General features: G+C 43.1%; 4 protein-coding genes across 4 annotated transcripts; 2 read left to right on the top strand and 2 right to left on the bottom strand.

The window, feature by feature from the left end:
• Nucleotides 1-231: 231 nt before the first annotated feature.
• Nucleotides 232-8,855, bottom strand: LOC133913824 (sucrose nonfermenting 4-like protein). Its single transcript, XM_062357091.1, has 13 exons — nucleotides 8,284-8,855; nucleotides 7,592-7,679; nucleotides 7,039-7,224; nucleotides 6,428-6,562; nucleotides 6,282-6,341; nucleotides 5,520-5,609; nucleotides 3,808-3,939; nucleotides 2,801-2,945; nucleotides 2,533-2,706; nucleotides 2,238-2,301; nucleotides 2,069-2,138; nucleotides 923-1,040; nucleotides 232-837 (listed from the first exon to the last, which is right to left on the bottom strand). The coding sequence occupies exons 1-13, from the start codon at nucleotides 8,415-8,417 to the stop codon at nucleotides 743-745; spliced, it is 1,491 nt and encodes a 496-aa protein (XP_062213075.1). The 5' UTR covers nucleotides 8,418-8,855; the 3' UTR covers nucleotides 232-742.
• Nucleotides 8,856-12,353: 3,498 nt separating this feature from the next.
• On the top strand, nucleotides 12,354-16,177 carry LOC133913823 (acyl carrier protein 3, chloroplastic-like). The gene is made up of 4 exons (XM_062357090.1): nucleotides 12,354-12,706; nucleotides 12,827-12,937; nucleotides 15,360-15,482; nucleotides 15,813-16,177. The coding sequence occupies exons 1-4, from the start codon at nucleotides 12,635-12,637 to the stop codon at nucleotides 15,939-15,941; spliced, it is 435 nt and encodes a 144-aa protein (XP_062213074.1). The 5' UTR covers nucleotides 12,354-12,634; the 3' UTR covers nucleotides 15,942-16,177.
• Nucleotides 16,178-16,495: 318 nt separating this feature from the next.
• Nucleotides 16,496-23,201, bottom strand: LOC133913821 (ATP-dependent DNA helicase 2 subunit KU80). The gene is made up of 12 exons (XM_062357088.1): nucleotides 22,951-23,201; nucleotides 22,277-22,369; nucleotides 22,103-22,154; nucleotides 21,022-21,153; nucleotides 20,177-20,568; nucleotides 19,719-20,005; nucleotides 19,099-19,294; nucleotides 18,809-19,012; nucleotides 17,940-18,107; nucleotides 17,528-17,857; nucleotides 16,904-17,034; nucleotides 16,496-16,799 (listed from the first exon to the last, which is right to left on the bottom strand). Exons 1-12 carry the CDS (start codon nucleotides 22,963-22,965, stop codon nucleotides 16,739-16,741), a joined length of 2,061 nt encoding a protein of 686 aa, XP_062213072.1. The 5' UTR covers nucleotides 22,966-23,201; the 3' UTR covers nucleotides 16,496-16,738.
• A 103-nt stretch (nucleotides 23,202-23,304) lies between these two features.
• Nucleotides 23,305-25,700, top strand: LOC133913822 (uncharacterized). The gene is made up of 5 exons (XM_062357089.1): nucleotides 23,305-23,469; nucleotides 23,629-23,742; nucleotides 24,729-24,808; nucleotides 24,904-25,028; nucleotides 25,446-25,700. Exons 1-5 carry the CDS (start codon nucleotides 23,417-23,419, stop codon nucleotides 25,515-25,517), a joined length of 444 nt encoding a protein of 147 aa, XP_062213073.1. The 5' UTR covers nucleotides 23,305-23,416; the 3' UTR covers nucleotides 25,518-25,700.
• The last annotated feature ends 70 nt before the right edge of the window (nucleotides 25,701-25,770 follow it).

The raw sequence follows: 25,770 nt of genomic DNA, 5'->3' as shown, positions 1-25,770 counted from the left end.
CTACTGCATTTTTGACAGCAACAGGGACGGGTAGATTTCGCTTCCACAATACTCAGTATCATCTTGCTACAACTACGACGCCAGGACATACTATAGTTGATCAACAAGATTGATTATTCGCAAATCATTCCCCGCATGAAGATGGAGCCGGCCTAAAGAAAGTACAACTTTTTGGTTCGGACACATAAATGAGGCACAATTTTACATTCACCGATCCCCCAGAGGCAAGAATTTGGTCCAGTAAAAAAAGTCGCCTGTTCCGAAATCTAAAAGAGCATAGCAAGCATCTGATAATTCCTCCTTCCATTGTTCCAGAGCTGCCCAACGAACACGGTTGTTGAGCAAACCAACACACGGCCTCTACTCACTACAGGTACAGAATCAATTTTGGAACCGTCCCGTCCCGCCTCTAATTCTTCTCTTCGATGCCAGCAAGTCTCTAGCAGCACTATCTGGAACAACTATGTAAAGCTAGCTAACCTCCTGTCCCTAGGGACTCGGAAACCGAGCAAGCAGGAAAACAATTCAATAAATAAAAATCACCGGATATTTTGGTAACAAAGGGACAGGAAAAAAAAAAGGAACTTTACAGATCCCTGAATGGCCATTATCTGGAAAGACAAGCCTCCAATCCTGTCATATCCAAAAGCCAGAGATCCATGGCGGCTTGACACCTGTTTGCAACTGTTAACTCTGGCACTTGCCACAACAAAACAGAGATGACGATGACGGCTCGGCATTCTCACAAGCTCAGCAAGAACTTGAAAATGTCACTCAGTGATATTATGCCTTCCACACGCTTGCTACCAGCTTCCACAATGAAGACTCGCCGCACCCCTACCAAGAAAGTAAAAAAGGTCAGCTTGTTAACTGGGGAGTACATCTTCAGGCAGCAGTAGCATCCATGACCACATGTACTTACCAGGGTTAGCCAGTCGCTCCATCACTTTCAGCAAGGGATCAGACCGGAGGCACATCTGGCATCTCTGCCCGTTAAAAAATCCAAAAGGTGTATTAGCATCCTGTCCAAGCTGCAAAGCCTGAAATTGACAAAACAAGAGGTTGAGACACAGATCAAACCATCTGGACAGAGAAAACGTGCATGATTCATGAGACGGCCCAATTTCGAATTACATAACAGAACCAGTTCTAGCCACTCGATGTTGTTTCACTATTCTGTTCATCTTTACCTAGTTTACATTTTACCAGCAATGGGCTGTTATCAATAAATCCGTGTCAGCCACAAAAAATAAGAATTGCGATTGGACAAAGAGATAGAAAATTCATTATAGATGGAGCAGACCACATAAAGCTAGAGAACGAGCCGTAGCTCGTTTGGCAAAGTTGCCAGGTGAGTGACCGAGCCCGCCCGCGTTCGAAGCCTGCCTTCGGCACGGGTGCTCACCAGGGGGTTTGCTCCAAGGATGGGTCCCGGGCTAGGGTACGCACATGCATGCGCGTTAAGTAGGATGTGTGTGCTCGCACACTGAGTTTAGTGTGTGTTTAGGACGCGCATGTGTGCATGTGGGGCGTGAGTGTGGTGTGTGTGGGTCGTGTGCATACTCAGTTGTACCCTAATAAAAAAAGAACACAATGCTACATGGTAGCGAAATTTTTTTATTTCTTAAACCTTTTAAAAATAATATTTTAACAATAAACCCTCCTGTAATTTATTTCCAGATCTAAACCTTTTTGGCCACTACTACTTCAGAGACTACATGCAAAGGCGATACAGACATGCATCTGTGCGCACAAAACAGAGGGTTGGTTTGCCTATCAATTTCGCTATCAGATCAACTATTTTTCAAACATGCTTACAGCATACATGTGTACTGTGGGTATTGACATCTATTCTCATGTCATACACAGAGAACATTGTGAACTAATCATAGCTCCACAAAATAAACGTTCTAGACCAACACCTTTTTCCATCTTCCAAATTACCAGCTCTTTCCAAAATAATTCCTCTAACCAAGTAACCATATTGCCAGAAAAGGCCAACTAACGCAACTATAGGTTTAAGGCTTTCAGACAAAAACTTGTTCAAGACAGGTATTGTATAGCAAACCTGATTAATGGTCATCTCATCAAGGCGAACACGAGTGTAGACCTTGTCTTTTGCTAGAGCTGTTATGTCACTATAAGATGGAACAAAATCGATGAATATAAGGACAAAGGAAAGGATCACAAACACAGCCAAAGAAAAATATGAATATATGCGAGTGAAAATGGCATACCTTCTGGAATATGTGTCAAGCAGCGAGTCATTCTCATCCACAATCGGTATTGAGCTAACTCCAGCTGCATGAAACAGTGAGTAAATAACAAGAGTAAGAGATTAGTTTCGCAACATAATAGAGCCAATGCCCAATAGTCACAAGTTAAACGGAGTTTCAGTGGAACTGGTGTTGAACTTCAGTATTGGAGTAATAAACAAGAGCTGCCTTGGGAAATGCAAGAAAGAGCTCCTTAATGACTTCTGCATTTTCTAGTTTTAGTTTTCAGTTGCAGTAAAATGAACAGAGAACATACCTTGAACCAACAAGTTAAGGGCAGAGCTAAGTGATGCATTAGGTCGCAACATAACCAATGGACGGCCATTTGGATCGCCAATTTTTGGAAGCCAGGAACCCAGCGGAATTGTGCACACTGGTTGGTTCAGTATAGGCAAATTACCAGTAGAGTTTTTAAAATATCTACAGATACCTGCAAAATGTAAAAAATGTTAAGATATATTGCAACAAGTTGCTTATAATATAAATAAGTTCCACTCTTCATACAGATACAGTGGGAAACGTACATTTCAAAATTCCAGAAAGGGATGCAAGATGCAACAGCTGTGGAAATGATCCATCTGATGACGGTGAGTAAATAACTGGAACTGTCGAAATGCCATTTTGCAATATCTTTAGAGCAATGTCCCGCAAGGAATCATAAGGCGTGGCCTAGACAACAGATCCAATTCAGTACGAGTGCATTTGCCACATAAATCACAGCAAAATTGAGCTTAGCATAGTGAATCAGGGATGGGAACAATAGAAAAAGGAAAAGGAAAAAGAATAGTGAAAAAATTTCAACGCAATAGAAATCATCAACACTTTAAAATGAAGGTTACACAAACTCTAAAATTAAGGAATTCACAACAAACTTGTATCAAAATGTTAACCCTACACCTACTCAGCCCACTTCTCCCACCTAACACTCAGCTCAAAGCCCACCAGACACCACCCCATATCACCATTTTCCCCCTCCTCTCTTACCCTACTCAACCAGAGTAGCCGGCGGCGGCCCTTCTCCCTCATGCTACCCTTCCTGTATCATTCACTCTTGATCTCATGCACTCCACCTCCCTCACAGCCTCTCATGCCTACTCGTCTCAAGCTGCTGCCGCTATGCTTCCTAAAGCTGCGACCGACAACACCAGTGAACCTATGGCAGGATCCGGCAGCAGCGGCCAACCTAACTGTTGCCCACGTCAATACCCTCCCTCCCCATCTGACTAGAGGAGCCATGGCGCCCATCCCCCAACGCCGAGAAACTAAGCGACTAGGTGAAACTGTGACAGCTATAAGTGTGAAATGGTGGGTGGCAGAAACACCCACTCATACATCACTATTGTTAACCACAACCTGCATACGCAATCAACATCATGTAAAATATAATTTCATCCTTCGATATGCGAGCGTCAGATTGTCAATTTCGTGACAATATAAAGTCTTAAACTCAAGATCCAAGTCGTCTGATTCAAACTGCATACAGATTCAGAATTCAATTGTCAACCACCACCAAAAATGGGCACCGACTTACATGCACCAGATGCTGTTGTGGTCGCCACTGACCCTCGTTTCTTCCATAAGTTTGCCGCTTAGCCTCTTTCCATGCAGATATAGTGTGTGTTTCAAGCTGTTCCTCTGTCAAGTTCGAGCCATGAGTTTCAAGCTGCAACGAAACCAGAATAGTATAAAACAATTCAATTGAAGTAACATCAAAAAAATATTTTTTAAAATAAGATCACATCACAAGAATCTGATAGCTAGTCTGTAACAATTTCGTGAAATGAATAATAACCAAAAAAAGTAAATCGAAATATCCTATACTCCACAGATACATCACCTGTTCATATGAAGCACAAATCAGTCGAACAACATAACACTGAGTATAGTAAAGCATCAACATGCAACCATACGATCTACAAGTGAAACAAACTCTAATACAACTAAACCAAACCAAGATTGGGAAACTGCTACATCTTGCACTGGCCCATATAGAACTCTTAACATATATTTTATGAAAAAGATATGGCTTTTCTGCTACAAACTTATTGAGCTGTCAAAAGGTTTGACAACGCATATTTGAGGCCAGCATCATCATGCATATCTTCGGTTAATACATCATCATCATGCATATCTTCGGTTTGCCAGCATGTTCACTGCTGATCTTCAAAGACCACCTTCTAAAAATGGTTGTTGGTCTTTTTCAATAACTTTATTTCCATATTTGAGGCCTACTACCAAGCATTTTGAAGGTAAAGAGAATTGATTTTAGTATCAGCATGATAGTCCAATCCAATTTAACAAATTTTGCAGAACATAACACAGCATAAAAAACCTAATATTCCAGCATCCCATAAAATGAAAAACACATATTCAAGTTCCCAATATCTAAAAATTGGCACGCACATGGTTTGAGGCATTGCCTAGGCGACAAGGCGCTCCAGGAGACCTCGGCGTCCCCAACACCTAGCCCAAAGCAGTGAGAGGGAGGCTGGGGGGGGGGGGGGAGGAAGAGCAGGCGGGAACTGACCAGCAAGGCTGAACACCCCGCCGGCTCCAGCGCCGGCACAGCAGCCCCTCAGGTCAGAGGCAGCGGCAATCGATCTGGAAGGGGGCGCTGGCGTCAGTCGATTTGAGGGGGTTCGCACAGTGAGGTGCAAGGGAGCGAGAGGGAGGAGTGGCGGGTTGGCAGCACAATGGAGAATGAAGGGAAGGCAAGCGAGCAAGAGAGAGAGAAGCGAGGAGCGTGGCAGCGCTGAGCAAGCCTGGGAGCGGCGCTGCACCTGGGAGGAGATATCTACGGGAGGGGAGGCACTCGTGGGCTGGCTAGTGGGCTGGGCCACCAACCCCCTCCCTTATCCCCCTTTCCCCTTTTTCTTTTTGCTTTCTGTTTTTTCTTTCCTCCTGCTGCTGCTGTTTGGCTGTTTCTTAGGCTAGTATGGCGTTGCCTCGCATCATGAGCGCCTAGGCGTTTGGAGGGGGGGGGGGGGGGGGCTGGGTCACCACGCCTCGCCTTATCGCCTTAAAAACCATGGGCACACATGCTTATAGTTCATTGGAGTTCCTAAAAAATGGGAACATTCTTGTTCATCCAAGCTATGTTTAATTGGTACTAGCAATTGGAGCTCCTAAAACACAGACATATATTCTATTCGACTGTAAGCATGATAGAAGAAAACCAAGCATCAATGTAATAAAAGATTTAAAGAAAACTAAGAGCAAAGAATTAGAGCCAAAATAAGTTACCTCTCTCAATATAAGTATAAAATCCAATGGGCTCAGAAGGCCAACAAACTGACCTCTGTATGAATCCCACAGAGGAGCTACAGGAATTCCCTGCAAGGTGCACCAGAAATGAACATTTTTCCAACTTGACGAGTATTGATGGTGAATGTAATATATAACAAAATCAACAACGGAATCACCACTAACAGGAACCCAGAAAATAACAAATTAAAACTTTGTTTGCATCTAGATGACAGCTAAGAAAGCATCATAAGTATGCTTTGCCTTCTGATAAGCTATCTATGTGGAAATAATAAATGCAAAAATGGTAGAAAGATCCAATATGTCCAACCACTGGGGCCAGAACACAGCTCTCACCTAGGGAAACTAACAGAAATACAATACAGGAAGCAATAAAGACAGTAACAATTGAGATCACTTAGTTTGTAAATTTTAATCATGTTCATGGCACTGACTTGTATTACTGGCAGAGAATAGCTGCATATCTAAGAATTTAAGAGTGCAATTTTCAGTTTTCCATCAATTACAGTGGGAACTCAGCTAAGATAAATTAAAGATGCCCATGGAAAAAAAATTACGATTATATGACACTTCTCCTAAATGTAGCCAAAAGCCAGCTAAGAACAGAGTCTAAAATGCAGGTGACACATCGTACTCTTATGAATGTTGCATTGTAAGACACAGACAGAAGAAATAATGGAAGTGTGCAGACTCAACCAAAAATACAGAATTGGAAGAGAGAAATCATGTAAGATTGAATACCTGTTCATGCAGGATATGAAAAGATTGCTTCACAGGTAAATTAATGTCCAGAGCAATGACCTGAATTGGAAAATAATAATAATGACTTAATAGGAATAAACCTTACACCAATAAAAATTCTTAGATGAGCAGCTGGTTCTCCATACCTTGCCCGAATCGGGAAGTAAATCATATCCAGTATGCAAACTCAGATACTCAGAAACCTGACACCTAGAGATCTGTATGGAAGCCTCTGAAACTCTTTGATGACCATCCTGAAGGGCGCCATCCGACAATGAAACCTGATTGTGAAGACAAGGAAGGTCATTGTCACTAAGATGTTATCCCTCGTCAAGAAGTCACCATTTTATTTACCTTCTAAGAAACATTGGTAGAATCACAAATAAGAGATTAAACATATAATCACCAGCCAGGCATACATGGATTTTTGGGTGCACATTATATAATATGCATTTTCATATGAATATCCAGCAAAGAACAGAGTGTGTTTATCTCTTGCACAAAAGCACTGATGATTGAGACTCCATCCTACCCTCCCACAGAGAATATCATGTGTCAAGAAATCACAACGATGAGATGCTTGCATATATCAGAACATTTGAATGCTTTAGAAATATATCATCCAAACCACCACCATCAGATCACAGCAAGAACAGCTAGCCCACATGATGTGGTCATTCACTCACATGTCGATCAGAGATTAGCATGTGCTTCATCAAGTATTATGGAATTTCTAACAAAGATAAGTGATCCTTACCGTACGCTGAAAATTTTCATTGTCCACATCCATGTTCATCCTGCTTCCAGGTGTGCTTGGGCTCAATACTGTGTTTATTTGGTTAATGTCCCTTGTCAAGTACAAAGTGTTAACCACCCCATAGTCTCCTGTTATAGTTGGTTGCCGCTCATCATGCCGCCACTCCCCGTCCACAAAGAACTTGTACTGCGTATCAATAATCAAGTAAGAAAGTTTTTACACTAAAAAAATGTAATGTCACGTTTATGGGATGCACACTTTATTCACAACAATAAAAAAATTATACATGAGAGCATACAGATAAGTTTGCATGGTATTCAAATGTTGTAATATATACCAAGTTCCAACACAAAAGAAAAAAAAAAGACATGTGAAGTCCATGTAGTTTACAAAATTGCAATGGATAAAAAGAACTACAAATAGCAGTCTTGCCAAGATAAATGGAGAAACATGACCCAAAAAAAAACTAAACAGTAAACAATATACAATATAAGTTGTTAAATAGCATGGTGGGTACAGGACAACTGTAAAATAGCTAAATAAAGAAGGGCACCTGGTAAACACCAGGAGACAGGCTGCAAATAGCTTGAAATACGGTGGGACAGCCTTCAACAGGAGACATTGGCAAATGCTCTGACCACCTACGACAAAAGTGTGGCCGTTAGGTGCACAGTAACGACAATTCACGGATGTTACGAGTCAGTGATTGGCGGGAAGGCGGAAAGCTAAGCAATTCCATCTTTACGTCATCCGAACAAATAAACAGATAGGTAGCTGTTTAAGGGAGCTGCATTGAATGAGTAAGCCCTAGGATACTATCATGCATGGCATCAAGATAGAGTGCACAGAAGATAGAGTGCACAGATCTATATACTGACCAGACAGCTCCCAGCAAGGGAGCTGAGAGAGATAATCCATTCATCAATTGCAGGAAGCATAAGATTAAACCTTAGGAGGAGATCAACTATGCATATATATACAAACTGAAGAGATTCATTTGGAAACCAAACCACACAGCAGGCGATGGGACACCCATCAAACTAGTTGGCACGATTCGTGGCAGGGGTGAACATGCTATCACTAATACAGTTGGAATTGTTTCGAGAAACTAGTGCAATAACAAACAATTACTCCTACAGTAGGGCAATAACAGGGAGGAGAATGATGGCAGTAAAACGCAGGAGCATAAGATATCATACGACCGTATAAATGAATAAGTAAATGAATAGTGAGAAATCAGCCAACCTCGTAAAGGAGCCTGATAAAAAGACCCTCTTCCCGCCGTAGGGCCAGACGAACCTCGTTGGGACGGTGGCTCCACCACTGCTGACGCCAACGCCCCCGGCGTCGTGGGCGGAATCAGCGCCGTGCGAAAACATGGCGAGTGGGCGCGGAGGGGGAGCAATCGGAGGGGAGGGGATCGAATCCCCCCAGGCAGGAAGGAGCAAACCCTAGAATCGAGCAGCGCGAAGGAAAGGCACCAGCCGCGACGGGATCCTCCACGTGCGGCGCGAGAGGGCTCCCCGCGCGAGAGAGATCACCCGCGCAGGCCCGGGCAGCCGCCGCCCCTAGCCATCCCAGCCGCGCGAGACGAGACGAATCGGCGCGGGGAAACGAGGCGAGATCGAGACGGAAGGCGGGAGGAGGAGGCGGGAATGGCGAGGACGCGGAGGGCAGCGGCGAGGTGAGCGACTGGGATCCGGAGATGCGAATGCGGCGAGGCGATGAGGGAAGAGGGCGGAGACGAGAGACAGAGAGAGAGAGAGGAAAGGAGAAACTTCCAAGGGTTGGAAACGAGGCCCAGCCCCCTTCCCCTTCCCCTTCCCCTACCCACGGGATCTTCTGCGCTCCAGCTGTGTGCGTCCGGGTCCTGTTGCTTTGCTTGGCTGCCCTGCCTGGGATATCTATCCGCCTTGTCCTTCCCTCGCTCAGGGCAACAATCGTGTTCTCTTAGAGTGTTTATCCGAGGCCTGATTAAATTTTTATTATAGTGTTAGTGAATATTATAATAATATTGTATAGTATAAATTTTTAAAATATTTATTAGAGAAGTTACTATTTTTAGTGTAATATTATGTACAGTACTCTATATATTTAGAAATAGAACGTTGTGGACGAAACTTAATTTTAAAATGAAATATTCCCAATGTAACCGATGAAATATTTGGTAGTATAATTGTCGGTGTATCAGGAATCAGATGTCCCCGAATCCCGAGGCCGAGCTAGCTATCCGCCACATGGTACCATCCCGCGAGGTCTCTCCTGTAGGATGAGAAAAGATCAAGTCCCGGGAGAAGATGCTCGGGGCCACAGTCAGTGGTCCCCGAGCACCCCAATTCCCCGATGATCCACGGAGTCTAAAATACCGGGAAGAAAATGCTCGGGGAGGTGCCCGGTCACTCCCAAGCACCCTAGTCCCCCGACGATCAAAAGAGCCAAGTTCCGGGAGAGAGTGCTCGGGGCTGCGTGTGGCAGCTCCCGAGCGCTCGGTTCCCCGAAGATCCGTATAAGAGTGCTCGGGAGAGAGTGCTCTGGGCTGCACGTGGCAGCCCCCGAGCACTCAGTTCCCTGAAGGTTCGTGCAGGAGTGCTCGGAAGAAAGTGCTCAGGGAGGTGAACAGTACCCCCCAGCACTCGGTGCCCCGAGGACAAGGATAGGCATTCTCGGGAGAGAGTGCTCGGGGATGAATAGTATCCCAGAGCACTCGGTGCCCCGACGGCCCAGAAAGGCCCCTGAAGGGCCTTTCGATGAGGTGTCAATCAGTCAGAGGTCCGAGACCGCATTTAATGAGCGTGCGTGGCCTGACACCCCCAACTGCTCCCGTCACAGCGTCAGTTCCTGCCATGTTTTGGCAGAGATGCGTGGGGTTATTAATTGCACGGGTCCCATTCCGTGTAATCCGGTTTGTCTTGGGATAACATCGCGAGGATCAAGGCGTTCTGTCTGCCGCACTGCTGTGGCAGAGCAACAAGACAGGGCGGGCACGCCGGGTTGCTCTGCGGCTACCCGGTGGGCCCTCTCCACGGCACCCGTTGCCAGGGCGTTTACGGTGACAGGTGATCGGGCGTGCGGCGTTTTTTCCACCCCGGTCACTTCACCCAGAAGAAATGATGACGCCTTTCCCAATCATGGTGTTTTGGAACTTATGCCCCTCCTTCCCATTCGGGGCATATCTCAGCCAGTGAGTACTTAAACAGCCGGCAACACAGAAGCAAGGGTGAGTCCAGACGAACAGGGGTCGATACGAACAACACGAAAGAAGCACTGTGAGCAAGGTTTAGCACAGTTCCAGCAGAAGAACAAGAAGCTTCAAGCTCTTAGTTAGGTCACAATTTTTGTAACCAGCAACATCCTTGAGTGACTTCCTCAGGAAAGTGATAGCATTCATACAGGAGTATGGTATTACGCCCCCGTGCGGTCCGAACCTGTCTAAATTTCGGTACATTTATTTCTTCTTGCACTAGGTCGACACCCCCCCACCGGCCGTTGCACTCATTCCCATTTATTTTTCCGACGAACTTATTCAGGATCATCCCCGGCCGAATCTCTAAAAAGGGGTCTCTCGAGATCCCTGCGACAGGAGTTAATCCTCTAACAATAACAGATAAAATATCACGGGTATATATGATACCGATCAAATAACAGTAATTTAGGAAAAATTATTGCCACAACATATTAATTGCAATATGACTTAATTTATTTCTTTAGCTAATTTTGGACATTTGCACCTCTTATCTTCCTCGAATCCGCGCTTCGCTACATTCATCCACATCTTCATCAAGGTGTCTTGCTCGTGTCACGGCATAGTTGTTGGCCTTTACGATTGCTACCGTCTTCTCTTCCAAGAACAACCCAACATCTAGAACAAAGTCGATGTCTCAATGACGAAGTCCATAAGTACACAACAATGAGAGTTTGGTCTGTAGGAACGGACTGTGGTGATACATCCCTTTATTGTTAAGCTTTACACGAGACATTCTTAATTATATATCCTATTTAGGATAATGAAGACTTGGACGGCATGAACACTATAGTATCAAAAGAATTGAGCTCCCAATATAAACATGCACATGCTACACACACATGCAATTATCAATCACCGCATTTGTAACAATGATGCGCTTAACATCATGAAATTATATTTTTCAAGCATCTATTAGTTACGCATACTGAAATAGTTTTACAGCACCAAGAATAAAAGCTGAAAGATAAAACAATAAATAAATAGTTTAGTACATTATGCAAAAAAATAACATCGAAACGTATCATTCATTACATCTAATAACGCCTTATGCACTCAACAACTTCAAATAAAACTCTAGAAATATTATCCTTACATTCATTCCTGCTATACTTCCCCCCTGTATTTGATGTGAGACTAAAAGCACATCACATGTTAATATCAAGATCAAGAAGAATAGTAATTAGACACGTTTCGATCTTATAATTACACCATACGATAAATAAAATTTACTAATTTGTTACTTGATTCATTACATGGGAAATAAGAACTGCATTAAGAAGTAAGTTATTTAATAGAGAAGTAAGACTTCAAAAATTTAGACTAAAGTTATCTCAAAATTATATAACGTAATTTTTTTTAATATTGAAGGAAAGACTAAAATAACATTTTTTTTTTACACGAAGGGATTATAACGTAGTTTAGGGTTTGTCAATGATCCAATAAAAACCCTTTTCTCTTAGTAAAATGATAATTTTTGGACAAAATTTGACTTTTGTTTAAGGCGTGATGCTATCTCCAACCGAACCCGTCACGGTTTCTGTTCCCTCAACGCTCTAACGATTTCTCTTCGCAGTTATCGTTACTAATGGATTCCTATCTTTATCACCTTCCAACTTTAGGATTATCTCTCTCTTTTTTTTTACAAATTCTTTAAAAAGAGGCTATTGGAGAATGGTAAAAATAAAAGAAAATAAGAATGAGAAAAAATGGAAAAGAAATGAAATAAAGAAAATATGATAAGATTATGGCCAAGGGTTTCCTTTCACGGCCCAGATTTCCGTCGTGAAGGGATTTTCGTTTCCTTCAGCGCTTTAACAGTTTCACTTCACAGTTACTGTCACGAAAGGATTTCTAATGTTATTCTCATTCCCTTCAGGACGAAATTCTCTCTCATATTCTTTCGTAATTTCACTTAAAGAGAAACTGTTAGAGATGAAATAAAATAAAAAAAATGAAAAATGAAAAAATAAATAAAATAAAAATAAAATGAAGAGAATATTGTTGAAGACTGTCTATGTCTGGCAACAAAGTGTCCGTGTTCCTTCCTGGTTCCCATCCCTGTTTTGATTGATCTCCCATGATACGGCACAAATGGGGACAGGGGGAGCTGGTCGTCCCGAGGACGCATAGCTTACTCCTCCCCGTCTCTTTCAATCGTGCTCGCTCGCTGCGGCCGCCGCTGGAACATGGGAGTGGATTCCATCGACGGTCGTCGATACTAACGAGGCGACGCCGCCTCCCCCGCAATAAAGCACCCGCACCTCAGCTCCCACTCATTCCTCTCCCTTGCACTCGTCGCTAGTAGCAGCTATTCTTCTCGCTCTCTCCGCTGATCTCCCGGTCGAGTCAGCCATGGTTGCTCCCGTCACCGCCGCCGCCGCTAGATCGGCCATCCTCGCCTACTCCCCTGCCCGTCGGGTTCAGGTCGGGAGCTTTCTTGGACAGTTCTTCTAGTGTTCCTTTTGTTTCATTTCTTGGTTGCTGCTGTAAAGTTCGGATCTTGATTCCGAGAAACGAAAGCCTTGCTTTTTCCTGTCACTGTAGGGAATGGATGCAGTGTCGTTTCGAGTATCGGCATCTTTCGTCAGGCAAAGAGCAAGCTCTCCATCAATTCGGTTGCAGCGGATTCCAAAGCGCTTTCAGGTGTCATGTTCGGTACGTATCGGTAGCATCTTTGTGTTATTCCATCCATCGCACTGTGCAATTTAGTTCATTTTGAATCTTTAAAGATGGTGTGTGGATTCAATGTTTCTCGACAAGCTTGTTTGCTGTGGCAAAATGTGAGCTGAGATGAAATGCTGGCTGTTCTTCCTAGATGCATGGTTGCTGAACGGGGAGCTCGTTTCCTCGCTAGCTGTGCTTTCTTATATCAGCTATGTTCTGATGAGTTATGCCAAGCACTTCAGTCTATTATTCTTAGTGTAAATAGTAAAAAGGGAAGCAGAGAAGGGTGTGCGATACATATTTGTTGTGTTGAAAAACTTGCTTGTATTCTGACCTGATATACTGCTGAACCATTATCAACACCTTTTGACATCAAGCGCACCATTAAATCATCCTGCACTTATCTTGTTTCTTGCAATAACTGCAGTACTGTAGAATGTCAACGTAACAACAATTTTATGATGGCAAACTCCATACAACTAGAAAGATGCCATTTGATGGCAATTTCTTGTGCTAGTCTCTGCGAGAGCTTCTCAGCTTGATTGTAGTTTAACTTTGGGCCATTCGAGGAATGCAAACAGCTATATCTCTTCACTTCAATCTACCTGTAAATTTTCTTTTGAGAACAACTAACTGAAGATTTCCAGAATGTTATTCTGCTTGTGACATCGCAAAAGAGCCCGAGTTTCTGAAACTATAATTAATAGGGAAAATTATGAAAATACCATCGCAAAAGAGCCCGAGTTGAAGAATACCATCGGAAAGCTCACGAGTTGGAAAGTGCCATTGCAAAACGCTGAAAAATGCTACTGCCGTTTATTTCTCCATCCAACACCTTCGCTAGCTGGTTCTTTTGTGAAAATACGACAACCTTGCCCCTGGCAGCTCCTCCCGTTCTCCATTCTCTCCCGTCTCAATCCTCTGCTCTTCAGTCAAAGCCCCACACGAGTGTCCTTTGCTCTCCGCCGCTCCAACCTGGCAAAATGAGGTCGTGAGTGCTCCAGAAACTCACGCCTGGCCTTCCCGTTGCACGAGCCGCCGCGAGTCCATGCCGCGCATGTCTTTTTCCTCAAGTCCGGCGGCCAAGCCTCATCGTCACCGGAGTAGTCCGCTACAAGGGGTGGCACTTCGTCGCCTCCTTGGTGGTGGTGGAGTTCGGGGAGGCACGTAGAGTCGTAGCTAGAGGCGGCCCCGACACGTCTCTGGGTAGCCCATGTCGCACACCACCGGTCCACGCTCTAAGCCTCTGATGAGATCCCGTCGGTGTCCCGGGCATACCATGACTTCCAGAAGAAGTGGAAGCCGCAGCTCGCCTCATTCATTCTATGTTCTTGATTGATGTTGCAACTCAACTACAGCCCGGCTTAAAAGCTCCTTTTTTGCAAATTTACGCTACTGCAACCTATTCTCAGTTTGGGATACATGTAGCGGAAACACTCGTAAATCATAACGGCAATTTTCTCTGATGTGTTGCTATGTTCATGAGCTTGATTTTGAGGTGAGGCAGGTTGAATTGCCATTGGTGTGGTTCAGATTTCATCACTGTTGTTCTAGGCATTCGATCGAATAGGTCAAGAGTGTCCCCTCGCCGCGGTGCCGTAGTGAGTGAAGTGCTCCTGCGAGAAGAACCACGCGCTGACAAGCTTCATCCTCAGCACTTTCAATGCGCTGGAGACCCGTGAGCTAGCATCGTTCCATCGCGTCCTCACCATCTCGGTGTTCGACACCAGCCCGCTGCACAACCTGTCTAGCGGCGAGTCTGCATCATAGCCGCCCATTCTCCCGGACGGCTTTGACGACACAACGCGCGGCTAGAGCGTGGTCGTGAGCTGGGCCCTGTAGGACGAGGTACTTGCTCACTTGGCCATGGGTGGGTTCTGGATGCACACTGGTGAGCTGCACGCCAGAGCTCGCTGTCCAGACGAGGAAGGTCAGGAAAGGAGATAAAAGAAGGGTAATAATGGCATTTCATATCTCTAACGGAGCCTTTTGAACAGCAATAGCATTTAGCAGCTCACGTCGCGTTTTGCCGCGACTTTCCAACTCGTGAACTTTCCGATGGTATACTCCAAAACTCGCTCTTTTGCGATGATATTTTCATAATTCTCCCTAATTAATACTATGTAGCTATAGTTTGAAGATTTTACACGAGTAGTTTTTGCACCTCCTAGTCTGACGGTGAAACAAATTACCACGGTAATCATGTGATTCCCATCTTTCAGCAATTTGCTTGATGCCTTTGTGCTATTTCTTGAGACTGTATAGCCAGTTTTCTGCAGTATTTTTTTGGTCCAATGCTGACAAGTGTGGTGGGTAGCAGACCGCAGTACATGGTCAAATGCTTATAGTATATCTCTGCAAACTACTTTGCTTAATTATATATTGTTGACAAATGCTTATAATTCTTGAATAGGCTAAACAAGAAACCATTGAGAAGGTTTGTGAAATAGTGAAGAATCAATTAGCGGTAGAGGAAGGCACCCCTATAACAGGAGAGACAAAATTTGTAGACCTCGGGGCTGATTCACTTGACACGGTAATTACTTGGACTCATGTGTGGTTGTTTAACATCATCCAACCATTTTGACTACTTGAAAATTGGGAGTAATATATATTAATTTTTACGGTTGTAAATTGTAATGATCACAATTTGCATCGTCAACATCAGCCCAGGATTCTTCGACATGCTAATGGCAATGAAAATTTCCAGATTCTGCGGTCGAAGTGGAACACCTTTTATTGTCGTTTTGTAGATAGCGTGATGTTCCCATAGTGGATAATGAACTGTTCTCTGTCTTGTTGTCTTCTCCCTGAAACGTGTGTCCTAATCCCTGGTTAGTTGCATACTGTTGTGTATTTAATGTAGGTTGAAATTGTGATGGGCCTTGAGGAGGCATTCCAAATCACGGTGGATGAATCTAGCGCTCAAGTGATCCAGACGGTGGAGGACGCTGCTGCTCTTATCGACAAGCTTGTGGCAGAGAAGGGTGCTTAAAACGACGCCATGGTTCTGTGCGATTAGTTTTGCGGGCACCGAGTTCACCTACTTTGCTCTCTGGATGGTCAATGGTTCCTTGCATCCTCTTATGCGTGCTGTTTAGTTTTGGGATCAAAATAAAGTCTTTTGCGCTAGAGAGGCAGTTGTCCCCCCTGGAAATTTATGAAAGACGAGTACTCCGTTTATGTCACTCAGAAATGTGCTGCAGTTCAGCACAGAGAATTCTCAAATTTCATCCATAATTTCCTCGTCAGGGATACTGATGAGTTTGTCTCAAAAATGCTGAATCCTTTTGTCTCAAAAATGCTGAAGGTGATTTGGCTGGGTTGGTTCCCTGACCTGACCCTTAGCGGCAAGCAAAGCCCAGGGGAGGAGAATTTTGTGTCGAGCGGGCCTTGTGCGTAGTGGGCCGAGGCCTCGCTTTGTTCTCATCCGGGCCGTGGCTGCCAACACAGGCCCCATTGCTGAGCCAACCAAACTGGCCCAATCCACCCCAGGCACAGAGGGGCAAGGAAGTAAATTGCCCACGGTGCACAGAAACAAGAGAGTCGTGCAAGCTGGAAACCACAGCAGCAACTCTGAATTTTCCACATACAGAGAGTAGTGTTGGTAAACCCAGACAGTCGAAGAAACTGTCTTGTTCCACCTCCCTCCATCCATGAACAAAGCCTCAAAACATAACATGCCGTTAGGACTTAGAGGGTAAGGTAAGCTCTAAGCTAGCTACCGTTAGGAGGGTAGTTTTGTCTTTCGTCACCCAAGCCCAACTGCTTCCAATTTCTTTCAGCTGCCTGCTACTGAGACGCCGCTTCTTGTTTCAGATAGAATCTTCTTGCCATCTCCTCCGTCACGTTACTGCACACACACAGATGGAGAAAATCAACGGGAAAGGTTGAAACGAAAACCATGTTAAGCAGATTGGTTTTCTGCAATAGACGCAAAGAGAAAAGCTTGCAAACCTGTCAGCTGCTTCCTCTTCACTGATAAGTGAAATATTTTTCGACGAAAGCAGGTGAAAGAAGTTCGCAACATCACCTGTCTTCAATCTCTCGTAAATATTCTTTAGGAACTGGTTGAATTCCTGTGGTTCCTGATCACAAATAACCACTGTAAGCACAGATAACAGATAACAAAGTGGCAAGTGCACCGGCAACTGTCGAATTTTAAGGGGCAACATTGCTTCCATGTCTATGTGATCAGAGATCACTTATTGCGCTTAAGAGTTATAAGCAAAATGTTCCAGGCCTACTGAAAGTATATGTATGATAGCTTACCGTCAAGTTTGAGTTGCATGGATTTAGTAGCTTACCGCAACAGATGACAAACATGCATGTTCATATGCGTTTAAGGGACGAAGCTGAATAAACAGAAAGGGCAATACTGCAACAGATGGCCACCATGTAAGGAATATTACCTTTTTCTTGAGCAGCATCATAGGTTTATAAGCAGTGGGTGTTTTTAAAGATGATGAGAAACAACCGACCAAGCATGCTAAATTACCCATGTGGCCTTAAAAATGAATCTTAGGATATTGGCTCACCTAATTATTATGCCCTTACGAAAATAACATTTAGAGTGATTACCTGCTCAATAATGCAGGCCTTACGCAGAGCAACAAAACATTCAAGTGCCTTTTGGTAATTATCCCCATCCCGAGAGTTTTCTAACAAAGCTGTTGTGTATTTCTGCATCTCTTCAATTGCCTTCTGAACCCACGTTGAGTTAGATCTCTTTGCCAGCATGGCTTCAAAATCTTGAACAGGATTTAAATCTCCGATCTCCCCGACATCCTCTGTTTGAGGATATAAAACTCCAAGAATCCCATCCTTCTCTACAGAAGGCTCTTCTGTTGATTTAGCTTGATCATTTCCACCAGTATATGCCAGTTTGTCCTGCGTTCGTGCTTTCTTTTTCTGTAATCAATTAGACAATTTTAATGATGTAGCAGCTTGACAGATTGGACCAAAGTCGATCAAACAAATGTTTGAATTTAACCTTGGGGTTCTCCTTCAGCTCAAAAGATTTGCCTAAATTTTGGATTAATGGTGTTTGATGATCAATGACAACAGGATCAGGTTCTGTTATCCTCTTTAGACATCTATCAAGTGGCGGGACATTTGCATCTGGCTGCTTTGCCTTTAGATCAAGGTAACTGTAGAATCTCTGAAAGGGAACAATGCACCATAATCAACAAAACAAGTTACATACAGAAAAATAGCAAAATAAAAGCGACAGAGGGAGGGAGAGAAACTGCCAAGTGATGGAGAATCAAATAGTGCAACTATTTAGTGAATCAAACAACTATATAATCTCTAAACACAGGTCAACTCCACGCACAAGATTCAATGGTATTGCAAAAATGTTTGATTATTGTTAGATGAATTGAACTGCAAGTCCTTTTATATGAAAGATAATCCTCCATCCTTCCCATGCCCCTCTTGTGCCATAAATACCTACTGCTATTGTTCTTAACTTCTTAATTCTCTAAGGTTGGTCAAACTTCTCTTTGGGATGGCAATTGATGCAGAATGGACCCAAAAACAATAATCATCATTACTATTTGACCTTGAAATCCATTTCCACTTTTAAAGGAGCATAGTAAGTCTTAGTAAGTCATCAAAACCTACATCAGTGCGCATCTCATATCATGATTTTTGTTGAACTAAAAGGAACAACCACAATATTTCTCTACCAGATCAAAACCTTTACTGAAGATACACCTATGAACCAGAATGAAAGGAACAAGTGAAAATAAGACGAAAAATAGCATAACATATATAGGCATTCCAAAAGAATGAAGAACAAAATAAATAAATTCGGTTTTGTTGCTAGTGCATTGAGATGTTCTACGACAAGAAAAATACCTCCAACACGGGATTCGGTGTGAAATTAGGCTTGAGGACCTCCCTTCCAGCTGGTGCTAGGTCTAACATCTTCACTAGATTATCTGCAGCTTCTTGTTGTTCTTCAGTGGGCTGAGATGATGACGGCAGGCTGCTAAAGGATCGGAACTGAAACTCTCTGATGTCCTCAGCAAACGGGAGTACATTGAAGTAAAAAGAATCTGGCTGCAGCGCAAAGCAAAGAACTGATTGAGCACACACAGTCTTCCATCAAAACTTTCGAATACAGACCATATAAACAACATACTTACAACATTATTCACTGATGAAATGTTTGGCGTCAGTACACCAAAAGCAACATTCCCTTGACCTTGCCTCCACACGCATCGCACAATAGCAACCTTGTTCATTTGTTGCATTGCTCTTGCTATGGCAGAAACTGCAAGAGTTACTTTCGTGTTTCCTGGTTCAGATATAAAGGAACATACATCTTTCATAAAATGGTGCCTGTCAAAGTAGAGAAAGAGGAAGCATTACTGGCACACAGCCATGAACGTTAAATGATTGACCTTGAAAACTCCAAATAGATATAATGTACACCAGCAATGTACAAGTTTTGTCGATATAGTCCTCATGACTGTAGCTAAAATGGAATAGCAAAAAAAAAACAACATTTAAGAATATATCATACTTGGTCTTGAGACTTATCTGAACGTACGCTAAATCAATAAGAAAAAAAAATCACCAATGATGCATCGGGGTAGTACAAGAACAGTTTGAGGATACATGGTAACAAAATTTAAGGATAATGTGTGCCATAGATTAAAAAAAACTAATGATAATGCAGAAAGCACAATAGCAACTACAAACCAGCAAGTGCCAAAAAAAAATGTAACCTCGCAAAAAAGAAAGTTAAGGTTTACAGCAATACCGCAATATGCTGGATCTATCTGTAAAGCCTAGAAGCTTCACACCTTTCTCTGGCTTGAACTTGACAGCCTCCCATTCGGCAGATGATATAGGGACAACCTGAGGACCATAAAGATACCCTTTAATTCTCTGATCTGGTGGAACAACTTTGTCTGGTTCGATGACACTTTTGTACTCATAGTCCACTTTGACTTCATGAGAGGCAAATTTATCACTTGGAGGAGCCTTGTCAGAATACTTCTTCAAAGTGGGGAATTTCTCCTCAGATGTTTTCTTATAGACCCATACCTATTTACAAGGGCATCCAAATCAGCCATGATTATGAAATATGTATGCTAATGAGATCCTCTCAAAGCTCTTAGTCTCAAAAAACTTGCAAACTGATGGACAGGTGTCGAATTAGTCTAAACTCTTGTAACTAATGGAAACATTACACGGAAATGATAGAAAACCGCCTACCTTGATTTTAAAATTGGAGCTCACTTCCAGATCTCCCCTGAAGACAGTAACTGGAAGCACATTTCTTGTCTTGAGAGCACCTAAGAGTGATGTTGGGCTGTCAACCTGGACCACCTTTGCTACTGATTTATCTCTGAACTGATACAGTAGTCGGTCATTTTCTTCCATTACAGCATTATGGACTCCTTGTTCTCTGAAGACAATACAGTTCATCTTAATATCATGTCTTTTCATCTGGTCTGCAATGGTGTCCACCTGATCTTCTTTAGTCCCCTCGGGTGGATCTCTTAACGGATGCTGTGCACTGGTGATTAGACAGAGACGTTGCTTCCCTTTGGTATTCCCAAATTTCCTAATCAGCATATCCAAACCAACAACAACAGCATCCAGAACTTTGCCTTAGTCAAGGAAATCCAATGCTGTTTTTGGTCAAATTACACAAGAAGACCATATTTGAAACAACACCACAAGAATAATGTAAATTAAATAACATACATATATACATAACAACGACAGAAAAAAATTCAAGAAGCACGTGAAAAATCAGTTTGGTACCGTACTGTCCAACCCAATAGGCAGGAACCACTACATAAAGGACCAAAAGTGTTAAGTATAATTCATTGATGTCAACATAACATAGGGAACTACTCAAAATGCAAGCATTCAAAGATGGCTGACCAAAGAAATGCTACTTTAATTCTAACTGTGTACATATGATTTAGCTATCTAGCACATATAAATTTAGGCTATATTAAAAAAGTGAAACCAGAAACTTACATGATTAAATAGTAATCATTATTACACGAACAATCAAACACTAGCACCTACTGCCATTTCATGGATACAGTCACCAGGGACAGTTCCCAATGGAAGGTTTTGCAGAGCACGTGCTGTCCCTTCATCTACAACTTTAATATCGTGTGCAACCATCACATGCTTATAGCCCCCAAGTTCCTTCGCAAGCTCATTGCACGTTTCTGAATAGATCAAGGGAAACCAAGTCCGTCATTTTTAACGTTCGGAAGCAATAAATATAAAATGCCGAGAGTGTTCTTGACTGATGTACAACAACAACAACAACAACAAAGCCTTTCAGTCCCAAACAAGCTTGACTGATGTACAAGCAATGAAATTTTGAATATCGATGTCTAACTAGAACCCTAAAAGGCTTCTAGTGGGTTTCATCTCTAATTTGTTGGATCTTGTGGGTTTCATCTCTAACCTACCCCAACTTGCTTGGGACTAAAAAGCTTTGTTGTTGTTGTTCTTATTGACGACAACGATGATGACTTGATCAGAATCTCCACCGATTCTAGATGCATACCAAAAGAAGTATTACACTGTGTGAACCTTTCCCATTGTAAAGCATACACATGCTCAACGTAACTATGGGCAGTTTCATAATAAGGATACCTTGAAGTGACATAATCAGGAAATATAGTAGGACGAATAGGTTTCTTGTTCACTCTATCCTTCCATAATAGCCCATACAATAGCAAAAAGATGTGAATTAATATATTGGCAACTGACTCTGAAGTGCTCTGTTCAGCATGAAATGCTGATATCATGCTGATTCCTACCAAGTAGAAGCTAATGTCTCAACTCATGATTCAAGTGCACGAAAAACCGGAATCCTGTCATTGTACACAGTTTTATTCTCTGACTAATTTATCTGAAAACACACTGTTTCCATACCTTTGTATTGAAAAGAGAGAATTCCCAGTCAGAGAATGAAAAGATCATATCTAAATTTTCCGTCGTTAGTAATAAATGGTTATAAAGTGTTTACAAGACAACGGTCCAGTTGCAACCCCTTCAAAACAGAAAAGGTAGCTCTATTGACAGTTTACAGAATCTAATCAAAATACCAACACATAAGATTCGAAGTACAAATAGAAATAGTTCATGCAGCTGGCAATAACTAACCTTTAGTCCCAAAGAGTACAATACCAACCTCATCGCTCCTGTTATGAACTAGCTGCAGAAAACAGAGGTACACAGGAAATTATGTTGATCTGAGATGGTTTGCCCGTGAAACGACAACCCCTAGCATTTGAACTGAGGAAACTGGATGATACAAATGGAAGAACACGTGCTTGCCTTCTTATGCACAAGAGTTGAGCATATGTTCTTGACCTCCTGCAGCACCCCATGCATTGAGGGCCCAACATCCAATAGCAAAACCATTGCTTCCTACGAAACGATTACGTAATTAGCAAGAACATAGGTATTACTACCAGTACCAGAAAGAATAAGCCCATTCACGCAATATTGAAAAAGAAGTTCCGAAAAAAGTCAGAGAAAAAACTCTTTAATGTGAATACTTTATCACACAATATTTTTCCTGAGGGAAATATGGCATCCAAATTGATAAAGATAACACAAACTTGAAAGAGCAATTCCATAGTTCTTTAGATTATAAGCTATGTTATCCAGATTTGTGCAGCATGCAAGTGGTCAATTTTATGCATTAGTTATCACTAGTTCAACTCATAGCAGTAGTTAGGGAATCATGCACTGCACCCCTGTGGTGCGAACAAAGAGCACGCAGGATCACGGTTAATCCTTACCATTTTCTAAGACACGAACTCTGACTTGGGCATTAGATTCGGATGGCCCCAGAAACTTTTTTTTCGCTCGATCAAACCCTAGAATAGGTGAGGGGATTTATCGCACGTTTTGAAGCCAAATGGCTCGCGCATTATTTGGAGTCGAATCAGGAAAACACGGGACTCCCCGTGAAATAAATGGGGGGTTAAGACGAAAGAGCGCACCTTATTGCGAGCCATGGCGATCGAAGGGAGGGGAGAGAGGCCGCCGGAGAGAAGAAGAGTTTATGCTGCCTCCATGAGAGCCCACCCGAGGTCCGGGACTGGGAGAATAGGGTGGGAGTCGACTGACGGTGAAGTAGCTCAAGTGAGCCCAATGGTCGGGTCGGGTCGGGTCGGCCACAGGGAGACGAGAGGAAGACGGAGGAGGCGAGGAAGACGACTGCGGACTGGAGTGTGGTAAAATAAAAGAAAGGAAAAACGCAAAAAAAAAAAAAAAAACCGGAGAGTGGGCCCACTAGAAAAAAAATTGTGTCCGTCAGAGGCCCAGCTCCTCCAGAGGCCCAATCTCGTTGCCGTCGCCCAGCTCCTCTCCCTCCCTCCCCCTCCCGCACCGCACCGCACCGCACTGGAGTCACCGAGGAGAGGCCCGACCACCGTCGAGAGAAGGCCTGAGACAGAGGGTGAGAAGATGATCCTGGCGGTGCTCTTCGCCAACTCCGACGGCAACATCCTCATCGAGCGGTGCGCCCCCCTCCCCCTCCTATTGCTACATAGATCTCATCCCCTGCACGCGTTGCACCCTCCAGATCTCTCGCCTCTCCAGATGAGATCTGCCAATTCAGTGCTGCTATACGCGTACTTGATTCGATGAGTGATCTTGTGGGGTGTTGGAATCCGCAGGTTCCATGGGGTTCCCGCGGAGGAGAGGCTTCACTGGCGCTCGTTCCTGGTGAAGCTCGGATCCGAGAACCTCAAAGGGTCCAAGAGCGAGGAGCTCCACGTTGCTTCCCACAAGTACGTATAACAACCCCCCCCCCCCCCAAATTTTACTGGCTACACACCAGATTTACTTACTTTGCTGCAGCCCGAGTAATCTTACTGGCTGCTCTTTCGGTCATGTTATGAACTTGTGGTCGCTATTGATGGAAATTGCCCTTATCCTGATTGAGATCCGTGCTGCTGCAAACTAGTGTTATTTGATTAAATACATTATGCCCTGTGCATAGCGCAGATCTTATCATTCCCTTGTTGAGAATTAGAGTTCGGATGCTTGGTGCTTTAGTCCATGCTGAGATTTCAGGTGCAAGGTGGTTTAACTATTACTCACAGAAAGAAAAAAAAGTTGGTCTAACTATAGTCTATAGTTCCCAACTTAACTCTTCTTCAAGCCCGTCTCCAGGAAACATATATCATGTCTCAGTGTTACTGCTACGCTCATGTTGCACCCTTGTACTCAACCTAACTCTTTCTATCCTGTTGGTATGCATTACACTATAAGTTCTTGTTTATGCTTGTTTCTACGCTTTTGATTGTGCTAGTGGCTCTGAGGAAATCTGTCTTTGTTAACTGAAATGGCAAAATGCTGTCCAACAATCAACAACCAACTAATCTGGGACAGTATGATACTGGGATCAACAATTAACAACCGAGGGATCAACTGATTACAAGATGGAAAAGAAAGAACTTTTCTTCGATCTTCTAATCTATCATTCGTGTTACTTCCTATTGATAATGAGCCCAGCAAACCTCATGGTGTTGGTTTCTAGAATTAACCTTCATCCATCCTTATAGTCAGCCATGTGCTGGAGGGATAGTGACAAGTGAACTAAGGTACATGCATTTTGAATGCTAGTCCCATCGTTGCCATGACTTTGGTTTTATCTTTTGTCATGTCACTGAATCATGCTTATCCCATCCACTACTACCTCTACTAAATTATTTTCTCACTCAAAATAATGGAGATGGTTGGTCATCACTGTTTATTTTTTACTCTATCCCAGGTCGGTCTCTATTGTTTATACAATGATTGGGGACGTCTGCCTGTACATTGTTGGCAAGGATGAATATGATGAGCTTGCTTGTGAGTGTTGAGTTTCTGATATTATTCACCTTTAAGTGGTCTTCTGTTAAACCTTTGTCTACCATTATTTCAACTTGAACCTGCCACCATTGTAGTGGCCGAGGTGATCTTTGCGATTACATCGGCAGTGAAGGATGTCTGTGGAAAACCTCCTACTGAGCGCCTCTTCCTTGACAAATACGGGAGGATCTGCTTGTGCCTTGATGAGATCGTTTGGAAGGTAGATCGTCAACTCAGTTTTCTGGCCTCACAGTTTATATATTTGCCTGTACTCTGGGTGTAAGTGTATAACTATTGAACACTTTAAATTGATCACAAACTGCTTAGCTTATCATTGAGTGATGATATTATGTTAAACAATGCCAGCTCTGTGCTTTTTCCTGTCTCAAAGTATATATACAACCATCCAATGTAAACAATGCTCCAGCATCTCCCATGATCCCATTTTGACCTAACTTACAAGCACCATATCTGCCCTGATGTTCAGTGGCAATGTATTGCCTTATGTCTATCAAACTTCACGCTGCGATTCATTAAACTGCTAATGGTTTTGTTCTCTTTATCTTCCATGATCTGCTATCTTTGTAAAAAAAACTCATGTTATCTGACCGACTATCTGTGTTTATCATTCATGCAGGGTCTGCTTGAGAACACGGAGAAGGACAGAGTTCGGAGGTTGATCAGACTAAAGCCCCCTGTTGAGCCATGATTTTCATCTTTGTATCTTGTGTATTTATGTTTTTCAAACTCAAACTCATTTAGGCAAAATTTTCAGTTTGCTTCTGCCGATATCTGTACTGTATCTACAATACTGTCACTTCGATCATCAGTGGATTGTGTACATGACATTGCAAAGGATAGCATGATGATCTGTGAGTCTGTTGTGTTGTTACATGACTGCTACGGCGTTGTATTTCTGCTATTGCAGTTGATACACCCCGGGTATACCCCTTACTGCTGAG

This window comes from Phragmites australis, chromosome 3, assembly GCF_958298935.1.
Source record: "Phragmites australis chromosome 3, lpPhrAust1.1, whole genome shotgun sequence".
Lineage (NCBI taxonomy): Eukaryota > Viridiplantae > Streptophyta > Magnoliopsida > Poales > Poaceae > Phragmites > Phragmites australis.
Note: the sequence above shows the minus strand (reverse complement) of the source record. Positions and strands in the feature narration are given on the sequence as shown.

Bases quoted from the DNA above. Each gene is read 5' to 3' on its own strand.
- LOC133913821 (XM_062357088.1), bottom strand. The intron at 21,154-22,102 runs GTTAGTTATTGC...TGATCTATTCAG, and splicing joins TGTACTCTTTGGGACTAAAG to AAACGTGCAATGAGCTTGCG. The intron at 17,858-17,939 runs GTTAAATTCAAA...AATTGATTACAG, and splicing joins AGCTGAAGGAGAACCCCAAG to AAAAAGAAAGCACGAACGCA.
- LOC133913823 (XM_062357090.1), top strand. From the start codon at position 12,635: ATGGTTGCTCCCGTCACCGCCGCCGCCGCTAGATCGGCCATCCTCGCC. The intron at 12,707-12,826 runs GTCGGGAGCTTT...CTGTCACTGTAG, and splicing joins CCCCTGCCCGTCGGGTTCAG to GGAATGGATGCAGTGTCGTT. The intron at 15,483-15,812 runs GTAATTACTTGG...TATTTAATGTAG, and splicing joins GGGCTGATTCACTTGACACG to GTTGAAATTGTGATGGGCCT.
- LOC133913824 (XM_062357091.1), bottom strand. From the start codon at position 8,417: ATGTTTTCGCACGGCGCTGATTCCGCCCACGACGCCGGGGGCGTTGGC. The intron at 7,680-8,283 runs GTTGGCTGATTT...CTTTTGTCGTAG, and splicing joins TTATCAGGCTCCTTTACGAG to GTGGTCAGAGCATTTGCCAA. The intron at 2,707-2,800 runs GTACGTTTCCCA...TACATTTTGCAG, and splicing joins CCTTTCTGGAATTTTGAAAT to GTATCTGTAGATATTTTAAA.
- LOC133913822 (XM_062357089.1), top strand. From the start codon at position 23,417: ATGATCCTGGCGGTGCTCTTCGCCAACTCCGACGGCAACATCCTCATC. The intron at 23,470-23,628 runs GTGCGCCCCCCT...TGGAATCCGCAG, and splicing joins GGCAACATCCTCATCGAGCG to GTTCCATGGGGTTCCCGCGG. The intron at 24,809-24,903 runs GTGAGTGTTGAG...CCACCATTGTAG, and splicing joins TGAATATGATGAGCTTGCTT to TGGCCGAGGTGATCTTTGCG.